At 39.2% G+C, this 14,736-nt stretch overlaps 2 protein-coding genes across 3 annotated transcripts in view; both read left to right on the top strand.

Moving 5' to 3' along the window:
• The first annotated feature begins 1,923 nt into the window (after positions 1 to 1,923).
• On the top strand, positions 1,924 to 4,877 carry myclb (MYCL proto-oncogene, bHLH transcription factor b). The gene is made up of 2 exons (XM_062990735.1): positions 1,924 to 2,503; positions 4,018 to 4,877. The coding sequence occupies exons 1-2, from the start codon at positions 1,924 to 1,926 to the stop codon at positions 4,638 to 4,640; spliced, it is 1,203 nt and encodes a 400-aa protein (XP_062846805.1). The 3' UTR covers positions 4,641 to 4,877.
• A 6,770-nt stretch (positions 4,878 to 11,647) lies between these two features.
• The window catches only part of trit1 (tRNA isopentenyltransferase 1), an 83,864-nt gene continuing 80,775 nt past the window's right edge, over positions 11,648 to 14,736 (top strand). For both annotated transcript variants that reach the window (XM_062990734.1, XM_062990733.1), the window contains exon 1: positions 11,648 to 11,817. In XM_062990734.1, the coding sequence (XP_062846804.1) occupies positions 11,659 to 11,817 (159 nt within the window). In that variant the 5' untranslated portion in view covers positions 11,648 to 11,658. The remainder of the gene's footprint in view (positions 11,818 to 14,736) is intronic.

The raw sequence follows: 14,736 nt of genomic DNA, 5'->3' as shown, positions 1-14,736 counted from the left end.
ATAATACCGGGCGGGAGTTTCTTAGTTCCACAGTGAGTTCAATCACAAAACAGATCATACACAGCTCCACCAGCTCGGATTAGATTTGCCGGTAGTTTTTGGGGAACGCTTGATACCAACTACTGTGGAAGAGAAGAACTCATTGTCGAAATTGGACTGAAAGACATTTCTAGGACACTGGAGATTTATTTCAGCGCTTTTGTTTATTGAATTTGTGTTTGGGGTTGTGACGAAAAAGCGAGACTGCACTGCAGTACAGTGAATTTGTACGGCTGTGTTTAAACCGGTGAAGACTCTGTAGGGATTTTTTCAAATGTCTTCAGGGATACGGGCTGTTGAGACCATCTTACGGTAAGAATGGGGTCTATTAATGCTGAATCACACCAGCACCTTTACAGTAAACCGGTTATAATAAACTGCAGAGTTAAGCTCAGGGAGGAAAGATGATTTCCCAGATCCACTTAGTCTGAGCCACAGGCATTAATGTTATAAGAAGCTTGTTCACAGTGCAGTGTGTGTTTAACCCTGTCTATGTAACTCTAAAGTTAACAAAAGTTTAACTTCTAGCATCAATCTGCAGTCCCATTTCAGCTGATAAGTCGATGCAGTCACGCTGAAATGGGAACAGGGGCTGGGCTGGGCTGGGCTGGGCTCATTTGAATAACAGATTTAACGGTTGTCTGCAGTATTGTTGTGATAAACGCATACCCTTTCGGGTTTTTTTCTCATTACGTGACTAATCAATGACTCGTTTTCCCAATAAATATTTGATTTCTAGTTCTTAAAACACGATAATAAGAAATAAAATTTTATTCAATCCTAAACGAGACAAACCTGTGTCCTCTAGGTGAAGGGACGTTACAGGTGAAGCTAGACTGCATTAGCTTTAATTGTCAATTATACTAAATTACCTCACTCATTTGCCTGATATAGTCAACCATGGACGTACTTATAGTTTATGTTTGTACAATAGTTTTAAACGAAATTTTTAACACCCGTGTCAATTTTTATGTTTTGTTTAATTTTCCCCTACAAGAATCAGACTTATCATTTTAGTCAACAAATTTCATGTAGCCTGTTTGCTCATTTTTACACACTGGAATAATAAAAAATAAAATACTGTTTTCATTCGAACACACCAGAGTTTAAATCTGAATTTGGTAAATAAACCATAATTTTACATTAATTGTACATTTTGCAGAACCTTTCACAACTTATATTTGATCAGAGGTGTCCAGACTTTTAAAGAAGCATGAATATTGTCTATTACTACAGTATATTTACCTTAACCAAAGTTTGGCTAATAAAGCACATACAAGTATGACCCTACTTCACACACCAGTTCACTTGCTCACGTTTTATATGGGTAATTGGGATGACTTTTCACCTTCTGTATATTTTTCTTTATTCTACAAGCATTTTTTGCAACTTTGTGTCACTATATTTGATGTATCAGCTGGTCTAAAGTCTTGCCAGAGTTGAAATTCACACCATTATTATTCTGATTTTTACCAGTGTAATTTAAAATAGAAGCCAATTTCCATTGTGATTGTTACTCAAGCTGTCGTAGTGTAAAAAATGTCATAATTGTCAAGCCTGGTTATATTTGAAACTGTACATAATGCATGATTTAATGTTTTAATATATTAAATGAGTGTTCGTTAAATACTTTCTTAAGATGTTAATTAATGACCCATGTCACCCACCAGAGGGCATGTTGTATTTTAATACCTAGCTTAATTATCTAGCTACTGTCTAGTAGGGCAGTGCACTCTTAATTTAAGGATGCAGACAAGTACTTAGGGCCCTCTGACAGATTTGACTTAACCTCCTACTAAAGAAATCTGACTAATGAGTCCTGTTTGTCCTCTTTTAGAGCTTGTTTGTTGTGAGTGGTGTTTATCTCTGAAGTACTCTGAAAAAATGCCAGAAATCAGTGCGAGTCCGCCGCCTTTTACTTACTGTGATATGGAGGACCTTGATCAGTACCAGCACTACTTCTACGATGACCTCGATCTGGACGAGGATTTTTTCAAATCTACAGCACCCAGTGAGGACATCTGGAAGAAGTTTGAACTTGTTCCCACGCCTCCCATGTCTCCTGTGAGGAGGCTGGATGAAACCGCTGGATCTGTGGGTCTGTCACTGGGGGACAAGCTCGAGTGGGTCTCCCATGTTCTCGGACAGGATGATGAAGATGAGGCACAGTGCAACCTGAGCTCGATTATCATACAGGACTGCATGTGGAGTGGCTTTTCTGCCAGTCAGCGCTTTGAGAAGGCTGTGGGTGAACACATCTCATGCCAGAGTCAGGCCAAGATGCCTTTTGTACCCCAGATCGGCGTGATCACCCCTGGAAAGAATCAGTGCGGCCACACCGAGCTGTCATCTTTAAGCAGCTCCGTGTCCGACTGTGTTGATCCGGCGGCTGTACTGACCTTCCCATTGAGCGGCTGCAAGAAGCAGGTGTCGTCTGGCTCAGAGTCACATACTGACTCATCTGGTAGGTGCAGTGTCCTTGACTTTGATTTCAAAAAGTACTCTTAAACAGTAATACCTGGCATAGCCTAAAGGCAACAGTCATTAAGCTAGTCGTCAGTATCCAGGTCATTTGGAATGTATGCTGGATCTGCTAATTAGTCTTGAATACTAAAACTCAAAGCCATTTAAAGAAGTAAATGGTCTTCAAATTCAACAGGTTTCTTTAGCTTCTCTTGTTTTTGAAGCCATTGTGTTTTACACTCCTGTTTAGGTGTTACTCCAGCAAGGCATCAGTGCCATGGTATAAAAGTTAAAATCACATTTGATTCTGGAATGTTTTAATGTGGACTTGTGCCATGATCCTACATTCCTGAGCCTGAACAACAGGATGGCCTATTTTACCAGTAGGTAGGGCATAAAGAGTAATCAACTGCCAGAGCAGACGATAGGAAGCAAATAAACTGAATGAACTATGGAAAAGTACAATAGGAATCAGGTTTAACCTGATGGACAAAGTGGAAAGGTTGTTTGAAACTTTTAACACATTTAGCGTCCAATTCTTACTGACTAAAATGCCTTTAAATATTTAATCAAATTTCTATCCTTTAACTTCATGCATTTTTAAAAGATATGCATCAGCTGCCTTTTCCATGAATGAAACCATTGATCATGTACTGTAGTGAGTTTGGATTCTCAGCTGTAATGATGCAAATATCAGCCTTGACATCATTTTAATTTTAAAAAGACTTGGGTACTCTGTCTAAAGCAGCATGCACGCTTGCAAATCTAAAGTTCACAAGCACTCCTGGGTGATCCTGTGTAATGCTGAGTACTGGCATTAGAGCTAATAATGCTTCAAATGATTTCTTAGTATTGGATTTGACTTCTTTTACAATATGATCTGAGATTCAGTATTTGGAATTTGGAAGTGGATCAGGAATTGGAATTGGTAGTTTGTGGCTTGGGACACAGCCCTCTTTTACTAACTGTTACTTTAAGCTGTGCCCTTATGTTGGTTTAGCAGCACTTCAAATTTAGTTTTAGGTCCTTGCGTGGCACAGCAGTAAATTGTGCGAGCCCATTAAAACTGAGATCCAGTGGTGCTACCAGCTGGTCAGGTGTCTACACACAGATGTGATTGGCTGTGTTTGTGGTGATGGCCGAGGCCACACAACGTAAACCAGACTCTGACTATGACCAGGATAAAGCAGTGTAAAACAAAATGCAATGGGAATCTATGCTGTGCAACTGGTTTTACTTATTTTTTTAAACATTACTGCTAAAACACTACCAGATAAAAGCAGGATCTTGACTTGGGCCAATCTACCATAGCAGTAAGACATCTTTTCCAGGTCATTTGTATGCACCCTTGGGTAGAAGTGTTTGCCAAATGCTATCAAAGTAAATATTGATGTTCTGATCTGTCATTCTTATGAATGGATTGTTTGTAGAAAAAAAGTTTAATAGACGAGTATTCATGCATTTAATTAAATACACCTTTAAAAGCTTTAACTGATCGTCATATTTTTTCTATAGATGATGAAGAGATTGACGTAGTAACTGTGGATCACAAACGCGGCAAGTCTCGACCAGTCAACTCGCGCAAACCAGTCACCATCACCGTCCGTGCCGATCCACATGACCTGGGAACCAAGCGCTTTCACATCTCTATTCACCAGCAGCAGCACAACTATGCCGCCCCCTCTCCGGACTTAGACCCGCCTCGCAAGAAGATCCGCCAGGAAAACTCCCAACCCGGGCCAGTATCCACATCCCACACAGTAGACAACAAACCCCAACCTCCTGTTCCTGCCGTCACTATTCCAGCACCTTCCACAACTCGCTCACAGTCTTCTGCATCATCCCACCCGGCCAGCCCTCAAAGCTCTGACAGTGAAGACATGGACAGGCGAAAGAACCACAACTTTTTGGAGCGGAAAAGACGCAACGATCTGCGCTCGCGATTCCTGGCCTTAAGAGACGAGATTCCTGGACTGATAGAGTGTCCAAAGACACCGAAGGTAGTCATCCTGACCAAGGCAACAGAGTATCTGCATGCACTTCATTTATCTGAGAAGCAAAAAACTCAGGAGAAGAAGCAGCTCCGAATTAAACAACAACAGCTACTGAGGAAGCTAGCGGAACTCAAACGTTCATAAAACAAGTCACTACAAGGCCGGTCATTAACTGTTCAGAGAGGCCTTGGTTGAAAATGAAGCATAGATGCATGTACTTTTTGATCTGTTCTTTCACTTTTTTGCACATTTAATTCTGGAGGGATGCTGATCAGGTGGCCATTGGCTTTATATATAAACTTTTTGATATAAAAGTTTCCCAAAGAAGGTCCTGCTGATTTTTCTGCCCTGCTGAAAGAAAATGACCTGAGATGGACCCAAGCCCGTATTTCTTTAACATTAAAGGCACCCTAGTTGCAGATATTCTGTCATTTTGAGTTAGCATGCCATTTGGGCAAAGTTTAAAATGTAGCATTTAGCCTGTATGCACGTATAACCACCCTATTAAGCAAGTATTGTGTAGTGGAATCCGCTGAAGTATCCAGTTAAGTAAGAGTAAGGGAATGTAAGTCTGTACTGGGTGCGATAATGAAAGTGGAAAAATATTTGAACTATTTGAAAGTGAAGGTTTTGTGGCCCTTGCAATATTCTGTCAGAATTGGAGTCTAACAGACAGGAGTCAGTGCTAAAGGCTCTCTGTCTGCAAAGTTTCTTTATTGGGCTTATCAGATTATCAGTGCACATCTGAGTCCATGCCTTACAGACGTGTGTGTGTATATATAAATACTGTGACTGATAACCGTTTGTACATAATAGCTCTGCTGTATAGACCCACGTGTACAGTATATTATATATGCTTTCTGTTTTAATACCAAAATCAATGCTGATGAGTAACTTCATTATTTCTTACTTTCTGGGGCTTTGTTTGGCCCACTTGGCTTAATCTATAATGATCTGAAAGCTTCTATTTTTGTTAACAAATGTTAAAAGATAAAAAAAAAAAAGTTCAAACGACACTATTGAACGTTAATTTCTTTGCTAGTCACTTTGATGGTCTTTTCACTGCCTACTCTTTTTAAAGGGTATATGTAACCTTAACTGTTTCATACTTTAAAAATGCTCAGATGATACTTTTGTAATCTATTTTCTTACGAAGTTATGTGTTCCTTTCGTCCTGTTCATTTGTCTTTATTTTTGTGTACGCTAAATGGTCAAAAGTATGTGGACACTCCTTCTAATTATCAAGTTCTGACAAGTGTATAAAATTAATAATAGAAATTATGCTTCCAGTAGTCGTTCCTTTGTACATAAAGCGAGGTAAACAAAGACAGACAAGGTTTGGTGTGGAGGAGCTCAGGTGGCCTGTACACCCGAGTCCTGACCCGAACCTGTCTAAATGTCTTTGGTCTTCATTGGAATGTTCTGTATCAGTGCCTGTTCTCATGGAAGCTTTATTGACTGAATGGGCACAAATAACCACAGATAAACTCTAAAATCTTGTGGAAAGTCTCCCAGATGAATTGGGACGACCAATGATTTTCAAATGCAATGTGTAACAAGCTGATGTCCACATACGTTTGGCCATTAGTTTTTTTTTCTACTGGTGGTATATGCTCATACTAGAACTTTCACATCACATCTACAGGCTCTAACTAGTGCAATATTCTTAATCATTTGACTCTTTATTTTATTAGAATGGTACACTGATTTACTCACTAATCTGACTCCTGTATTATTAGTATCGTTAGGAAATAGGATATGTTCTCAAACCTCGTTTTGTGTTCTATAATTTCAATGATTTAGTTATTTCAGTTTGAAAAGAATCTTTCAAACAAGTGCATATCTAAAGACTGCTATAAAGTACACTACATCTCACATTTCCTTGTAAGATGATAATGTTTTTGACAATGAAAATTAACTGCATATGCCACCAGCAGATCATCATGTATACTTTGTCTAATCTGCATTTATTTTTCTGTGGAAGAGCCAGGCTTTAAGAAATGTGTTTGTTACTGGTATGATTTGTTCAAATTCTGTTGTTGTGGTGTTTTGTTAGTTTTTACCTTTTGTTTTGTTAGTATTTTCTTTTATACTTCTTTTGTTGCTCCCGTTAAACGTTTGATACTTTTGGAGTTTGACGGCAGCATTAAGCACTTTGTGTTCAGTACCTCATGAGCCTAGTCAGACAATTAATAAATTCAAATCAAAACATTCAAGAGTGTCTGCCTTGTTTTAAGAGATCAGGGTCTCTTTAGGGATTTGATATACCTCTAAATAATAGTAATGATTTATCTTGGTTATATGGATTTGTATTTAGGTCAGCTTGGTTACCTGATTAGAAAAATAAGAATTAACAATTGAGAAATATTGTCTGACCAGGCGTCCACACAGACATGGTTGGCTATGTTTGGAGGCCGAAGTCCTGTGATGGATTGGTGCCTTTTGTTCTTGCCTCGTGTCCAGTGTTTCCAGGTTGAGCCAGGCCCACCGCAGCTCTGACCAGGATAAATGGGTTGATGAAAACATGAAAGGGTTTACTTAATTTAATATTTCTTTTCACATTTTCACTGGAAACACTGGACACCACGCAGGAACACCAAGCACCAATCCATTTCAAGACTTTGGCCACCAGACTTAGTCAATCATGTCTGTGTGGATGCCCGGTCTGGCCAATAGAACTCAGGTACCATCAGAGAGTGGGCTAGTGTACTAGACCACTGCACCACCTTAGCACCCCAGAATGCATTTACTGTTAAGTAATGTACTGTACGTATACACAGGTGTACAGTGGAATAAATTTTTATTAATTAAAGAGTATAAATAAGTGCAAAATAAGCCTCTATACGGTGCCCCCAGAGCGCAAAGTTTGTTTATTAACAGTGAGTTATTAGCAGGCAGTTAATTGGTCTGCTACTAGGCACTGGCATAAAAACCATTTCCAGGAAATGTGAAAGACTACACAGATTTGATTTTATATCTAATAACAGACTAATCAGTTTCTTGCAAAATCGATTTCCGGCAAAAAAAGAAAATATTTTATAACCTGCATTAATCTATGAAAATGATTGCTCTAGGCATTTGTCTCACTGTTGTTATCCATTATTAAACTCTCTAATCCACTTTTCCTCAGTAAACATTGGGTTTGTACGAGTGTCCTTACCTGTAGGAGGGAACACGTTCTGAAACTCATTCTGATTGTTTCACGTGCAGGGACGCTTCCTCAAGACAGGTTGCCATGGCAACTGACATCCCTTTTTTTCCATGGCGTACATCATTCAGTTACCATAGCAGCCATCCGGCTATTCGTGTCTCTCAGAAGGTACATGTGTGAGTCAACCGGCTTGGGAAAGTCAACAAAAGCACATGCACCTTAAGGATCATAATATTTATCTATTCAACACATATAGCACTGGATTTGGTGGATTCAGAGATACAACTTATTCCTAAAATTCACTGCTGTACATTCACCAGTCACCAACCTTATATTGCAAGACTAAGGGTAAGAATGTGACAAGATGAAAATAAACTTTAAATAAACATAAACCTTTATAAATATCGGATTGTAGTGTATATTTACAGGCTTTTTAATTAATAAAATGTGCACTGACTACTTGTATGTGGCAGGTGTGTCTGTAAGTTTGTTTAGGCGGTTTGATTCTCTAATAGGTTTATTTTATTTTAATAAGTTAGAATTTTTTATTTATTTAAACAATTCTTATGAAGTCTACATTTGCAATAAAGATCATCTGGATCACTTTGTGAATATCACAATGACACCTGTGCTTAAAGACAGGAACTTTAATATACACTGGAAAACTGCTATCAGTCAGTATTCTATTAATGCAGAAATATATATGATACAACGCTGTATAACAAACACCTCTTTTTAGTACTGCACCAGGATAAGAAACTAGTGTGGCTTAGAGTGGGGTTCGGTTGAGATCAGAACAAACTTTGATTCATTAGAATAGACTTATTGGTCAAAAGGTTGAAATCCCCTTCCATTTATAACTGCTAACTGCTGGGTTTCACTATTTTAACTGTCCTCTAGGCCACCAAAAGAGGATGCTCCCTGTGTAGTCTGGTTCCTCTTCCTGGTAATATTTAGGGAGTTGTTTTTGCTTGCCACTTCTGCCTTTGGCTTGCATTGAGAGAGTGTCTATTGTACAAAGCGCTAAACAAATAAATTTAAGGTTGCTTTAAAATGACTAAATCTACAACAAATAATGTTGGCTTTATGTGTAAATTTAATCATTAGCTTACTTGTGGTTATTGTTGTCTTTCCCAGCAATCATTGTTTGTTTGTTTGTTGATCAGGATTTTTAACGTCATGTTTTACATTCATGACAGAAACGGTAGGTACTCATTACAGATGGTTCATCAGTTCACAAGGTAATATCAAACACAGTCATGGACAATTTAGTATCTTCAATTTACCTCACTTGCATGTCTTTGGACTGTGGGAGGAAACCAGAGCACCCGGAGTAAACCCACGCAGACACGGGGAGAACATCCCAGTAATCATTGCATCTGTACCTGTAGTACATTAGTTACAGTCTAAGAATGTAGCTATTTCATTAAAAATGAATCAGCTATTAATAAATAATAAAGTAATGCAGATTCTGTTCTAGTGGTATCTATACATTAAATATGTACCAGCATAACATTATGGCCACTGACAGGTGAAGTGAATAAGACTGATAATCTCTTCATCACGGCATAGGATAATGCGCCCTGCCACAAGCAAAAATGCTTCAGGAATGGTTTGAGGAGCACAACGAGTTTGAGGTGTTGACAAGTGAGCATCTGTGGGATGTGCTGGACAAACAAGTCTGATCCATGGAGGCCCCACCTCACAACCTACAGGAGTTAAAGGATCTGCTGCCAGATACCACAGCACACCTTCAGGGGACTAGTGGAGCCCATGCCTCGACGGGTCAGGGCTGTTTTGGCAGCAAAAGGGGGACCAACACAATATTAGGAAGGTGGTCATAATGCTATGCCTAATCGGTGTAAGTTCTTATAGGTGCTCTCGTGGCACAGTGGTAAATTACAGGATCGAGCTGGAGCCAAGGGCCTGTTGTTCATCTACAGGGGTTGGACAATGAAACTGAAACACCTGTCATTTTAGTGTGGGAGGTTTCATGGCTAAATTGGACCAGTCTGGTGGCCAATCTTCATTAATTGCACATTGCACCAGTAAGAGCAGAGTGTGAAGGTTCAATTAGCAGGGTAAGAGCACAGTTTTGCTCAAAATATTGCAATGCACACAACATTATGGGTGACATACCAGAGTTCAAAAGAGGACAAATTGTTGGTGCACGTCTTGCTGGCGCATCTGTGACCAAGACAGCAAGTCTTTGTGATGTATCAAGAGCCACGGCATCCAGGGTAATGTCAGCATACCACCAAGAAGGACAAACCACATCCAACAGGATTAACTGTGGACGCAAGAGGAAGCTGTCTGAAAGGGATGTTCGGGTGCTAACCAAAAAACATAAAACCACGGCTGCCCAAATCACGGCAGAATTAAATGTGCACCTCAACTCTCCTGTTTCCCTGAGGGGTTGGACAATGAAACTGAAACACCTGGTTTTAGACCACAATAATTTATTAGTATGGTGTAGGGCCTCCTTTTGCGGCCAATACAGCGTCAATTCGTCTTGGAAATGACATATACAAGTCCTGCACAGTGGTCAGAGGGATTTTAAGCCATTCTTCTTGCAGGATAGTGGCCAGGTCACTACGTGATGCTGGTGGAGGAAAACGTTTCCTGACTCGCTTCTCCAAAACACCCCAAAGTGGCTCAATAATATTTAGATCTGGCGACTGTGCAGGCCATGGGAGATGTTCAACTTCACTTTCATGTTCATCAAACCAATCTTTCACCAGTCTTGCTGTGTGTATTGGTACATTGTCATCCTGATACACGGCACCGCCATTGGATGCACATGGTCCTCCAGAATGGTTCGGTAGTCCTTGGCAGTGACGCGCCCATCTAGCACAAGTATTGGGCCAAGGGAATGCCATGATATGGCAGCCCAAACCATCACTGATCCACCCCCATGCTTCACTCTGGGCATGCAACAGTCTGGGTGGTACGCTTCTTTGGGGCTTCTCCACACCGTAACTCTCCCGGATGTGGGGAAAACAGTAAAGGTGGACTCATCAGAGAACAATACATGTTTCACATTGTCCACAGCCCAAGATTTGCGCTCCTTGCACCATTGAAACCGACGTTTGGCATTGGCACGAGTGACCAAAGGTTTGGCTATAGCAGCCCGGCCGTGTATATCGACCCTGTGGAGCTCCCGACGGACAGTTCTGGTGGAAACAGGAGAGTTGAGGAGCACATTTAATTCTGCCGTGATTTGGGCAGCCGTGGCTTTATGTTTTTTGGATACAATCCGGGTTAGCACCCGAACATCCCTTTCAGACAGCTTCCTCTTGCGTCCACAGTTAATCCTGTTGGATGTGGTTTGTCCTTCTTGGTGGTATGCTGACATTACCCTGGATACCGTGGCTCTTGATACATCACAAAGACTTGCTGTCTTGGTCACAGATGCGCCAGCAAGACGTGCACCAACAATTTGTCCTCTTTTGAACTCTGGTATGTCACCCATAATGTTGTGTGCATTGCAATATTTTGAGCAAAACTGTGCTCTTACCCTGCTAATTGAACCTTCACACTCTGCTCTTACTGGTGCAATGTGCAATTAATGAAGATTGGCCACCAGACTGGTCCAATTTAGCCATGAAACCTCCCACACTAAAATGACAGGTGTTTCAGTTTCATTGTCCAACCCCTGTATATATATATAGTTTTCATTTTATTTTTAGGACTTTATCCTGGTCAGGGTGTGATGGGTTCAGTTGTCCTAAAATTATTCAACACAATGCATTAATAAACCCCAAACAGGACGCCATTCATACATTCATGTTTGTACGTATATATACACACATGATGGGTGTCCTGCATCCCTTGACTACACTGTAGAATAACCTTTCGCGGTGCATTGTGGAATTCAATAAGCGTTTCTCCGGCGCCTGCACTGTTTCTATGGAGACAGCCTTGGGTTGCCAGGATACAGATCCCTCCTCCACGCTGATTCTCCAGCGCATGCTCAGAGGTGATAGACTGAGCAGCTGAGCAGTTTTAGTCATGGCGGCCTCCATGGCGAGTGTGCAGCGTGCGCTTGGGAAAGGAATAATTCCTCCTTTGGTGGTGATTTTAGGAGCTACCGGTACTGGCAAATCCAAACTAGCGATCGAGATCGGAAAGAGACTTCAAGGGGAGATAATAAGCGCTGATTCCATGCAGGTGAGTTTGCTTGAATGATGGAAATAAGACCAGCAAAGTGATCACTTGTGATTATGCAATTTATTAGTGGTATAAAAGTAATACTGACATTCATCAGTGATCAGTACAATGTCATTTAACAATCAAAGCACATATGTGCATAATGATACTATTTTATGCATGGATTAACTGATCCACAGGAAATGTTGCTGACATGCAACTTGCTAACTGACCTACCATTGTGTAAGTAAATAGTGGAACAATATGAAGATTATGCTGATTAAGTGATTCATATTACACACGTGTCTATTTATTTATGACATTTCTGACTCATATTGCAGAGTATTATGTGATTCGTTTTTGCTACGTTTAAATCATATACAGGCTTTGTATGGTTGATCATCTGTCAGGCCAGCATCCAGCTAATGCTAAATTACTACACGTGGTCCGTGTATTTCCATGCATTGGTATCATCTTAATTCTCACATTTTAACAACATTTATTAATATTAACCATACGGTGTAATGTAATATACTGTCCTCACCTCTGGTAGATTTTGTTATTTACAGTCAGTGCTTCTCAAAGTTTTTTAAACCATGTACAATCTTTAATCAAACCCAACAACCTGCTAAATAGGCCAACATGTCTCCCAATAAGTCAACTAATCCGCGTAAATAAAGTGTAAACATGAATTCCTAGAACCTCTTTCAAGCGTTCCAGATGAGATTTTGTAAATAACAGTAAAAAATATGCTGTTAGATTTTAAAATATTACATTTGAATCCTGTGGCTGCAGCAATTTAGCTAATGCAGTGTGAGGTACCACCCGGTGGAGCTTCAGGTAGTATCAGTGCTTCTAGCACCACAGTTTAAGAATCTCTGTTCTGATTAAAATTAGTCAGGCTATCATTTATAGGGAATACATCCAAATGAGTCATTTTCCATTTCTTTTTCTGTTTTATTTTTCCTGATTTTATATTTAGAATAAATAAGACCTGTTAAATGTCACTTTACATGTGCAACATTATAAAAAAAGTATGTTGCATTAAGCAAATTAACAAAAATGGTCGTTTTTTCATTAATGAAATATGAAAACATGACATTTGTGTCCAGACTTATGCGTAAGACTGTAGATGGTATCAATGGAGAGAAACCATTTGACACTTACTTGATATTTAGTTTGATTATTGTTTTAACACAGTTGCTAAAAGAACTAATAGTGATAGGAACTATTTAGAAAATGCCTAACGCTGCCTTGTTTATTGTACAGTGTCTGATGTTAATGCCTCTAAGATGAAGCATTTTGTGAAATGAACGCCATTTGCAGAAGTAAAGTTCGCACCAGTATTTATGCCATACAATATATATATATATATATAAATATATTTTAGGGCTGTCGTTAATCGCGTTAAAATTTTAATCGTGATTAAAAAAATTAATCAAGATTAAAATTTTTAATCTAACTTTTTATTTGGCATATACATGTGTGTCTCTGTGGTAATGAACTGTATTTTAGATGAATTAGGATGTAAAGCGCATGAACTGTCCGATGATAAACTACTTTTAGCGGTTTTCACTTTTTTTACGTGTTGATGAAAAGATGAATGAAATCACGCAAGCTTTGTAACGAGTATTTCCATTGGCTGCTAGAGCTGTCCATCAAAACCGTGTAGCTCCGCCTCCTCCCCTCCGGTGAGAAGTGAAACTCTGTGTGATGTTTCATCTCTACAGTTTATTCAGGTTATTCTATCACATGGTTATAAACATGATTTATATTTGTGATGTTTGTAGTTTTCTAAAAACACATTCGTATCTGATATTTATATGGACTAAGCATTTACATGGACTGTTTTAATTAACACTTTTTTTTATAGCTACAGTCAATTACTTATAGATAATGTCTGCTAACTTGACTGTTTCAGGTATTAATAGATGTTTCAATGGTAATTTAGAACAGTATTTCCCAGTATTCTTTCTGTACAAACACAGTATTAAAGGGTTTTCTTAATAGATCTATGAAATAATCATATCTGTGTTTTGATGCTTTATTGATGCCTTATATTAGATCAAAACATTATGATTGGTGCACCTGTTTTCAGTGTCAGGGTCATGAACAGGAAAAGATCCTCACTTTTGTCAGATAATGTGCTTTCTACAATGAATTTAGATTTAATAATTCTATCATATTTTATGAATGTTTTATTGGTAAACACGTTCTTGCAATAACAATGTGCATAACTGTTCAAATTTTGCTTAATTATTAGTTTGCGATTAATTGAGATGAATACATATATATTTAGGGCTGTCACACGATACATTTTTTTAATCGAGATTAATCTAGATTAATTTTGTTCTTTAATCGCGATTAATCTCGATTAAAATTGTTATTTTTTGTGTGACAGCCCTAATATATATATATATATATACAGTGTATCACAAAAGTGAGTACACCCCTCACATTTCTGCAGATATTTAAGTATATCTTTTCATGGGACAACACTGACAAAATGACACTTTGACACAATGAAAAGTAGTCTGTGTGCAGCTTATATAACAGTGTAAATTTATTCTTCCCTCAAAATAACTCAATATACAGCCATTAATGTCTAAACCACCGGCAACAAAAGTGAGTACACCCCTTAGTGAAAGTTCCTGAAGTGTCAATATTTTGTGTGGCCACCATTATTTCCCAGAACTGCCTTAACTCTCCTGGGCATGGAGTTTACCAGAGCTTCACAGGTTGCCACTGGAATGCTTTTCCACTCCTCCATGACGACATCACGGAGCTGGCGGATATTCGAGACTTTGCGCTCCTCCACCTTCCGCTTGAGGATGCCCCAAAGATGTTCTATTGGGTTTAGGTCTGGAGACATGCTTGGCCAGTCCATCACCTTTACCCTCAGCCTCTTCAATAAAGCAGTGGTCGTCTTAGAGGTGTGTT

Source organism: Trichomycterus rosablanca, chromosome 2, assembly GCF_030014385.1.
Source record: "Trichomycterus rosablanca isolate fTriRos1 chromosome 2, fTriRos1.hap1, whole genome shotgun sequence".
Lineage (NCBI taxonomy): Eukaryota > Metazoa > Chordata > Actinopteri > Siluriformes > Trichomycteridae > Trichomycterus > Trichomycterus rosablanca.
Note: the sequence above shows the minus strand (reverse complement) of the source record. Positions and strands in the feature narration are given on the sequence as shown.

Bases quoted from the DNA above. Each gene is read 5' to 3' on its own strand.
- myclb (XM_062990735.1), top strand. From the start codon at position 1,924: ATGCCAGAAATCAGTGCGAGTCCGCCGCCTTTTACTTACTGTGATATG. The intron at 2,504-4,017 runs GTAGGTGCAGTG...TTTTTTCTATAG, and splicing joins GTCACATACTGACTCATCTG to ATGATGAAGAGATTGACGTA.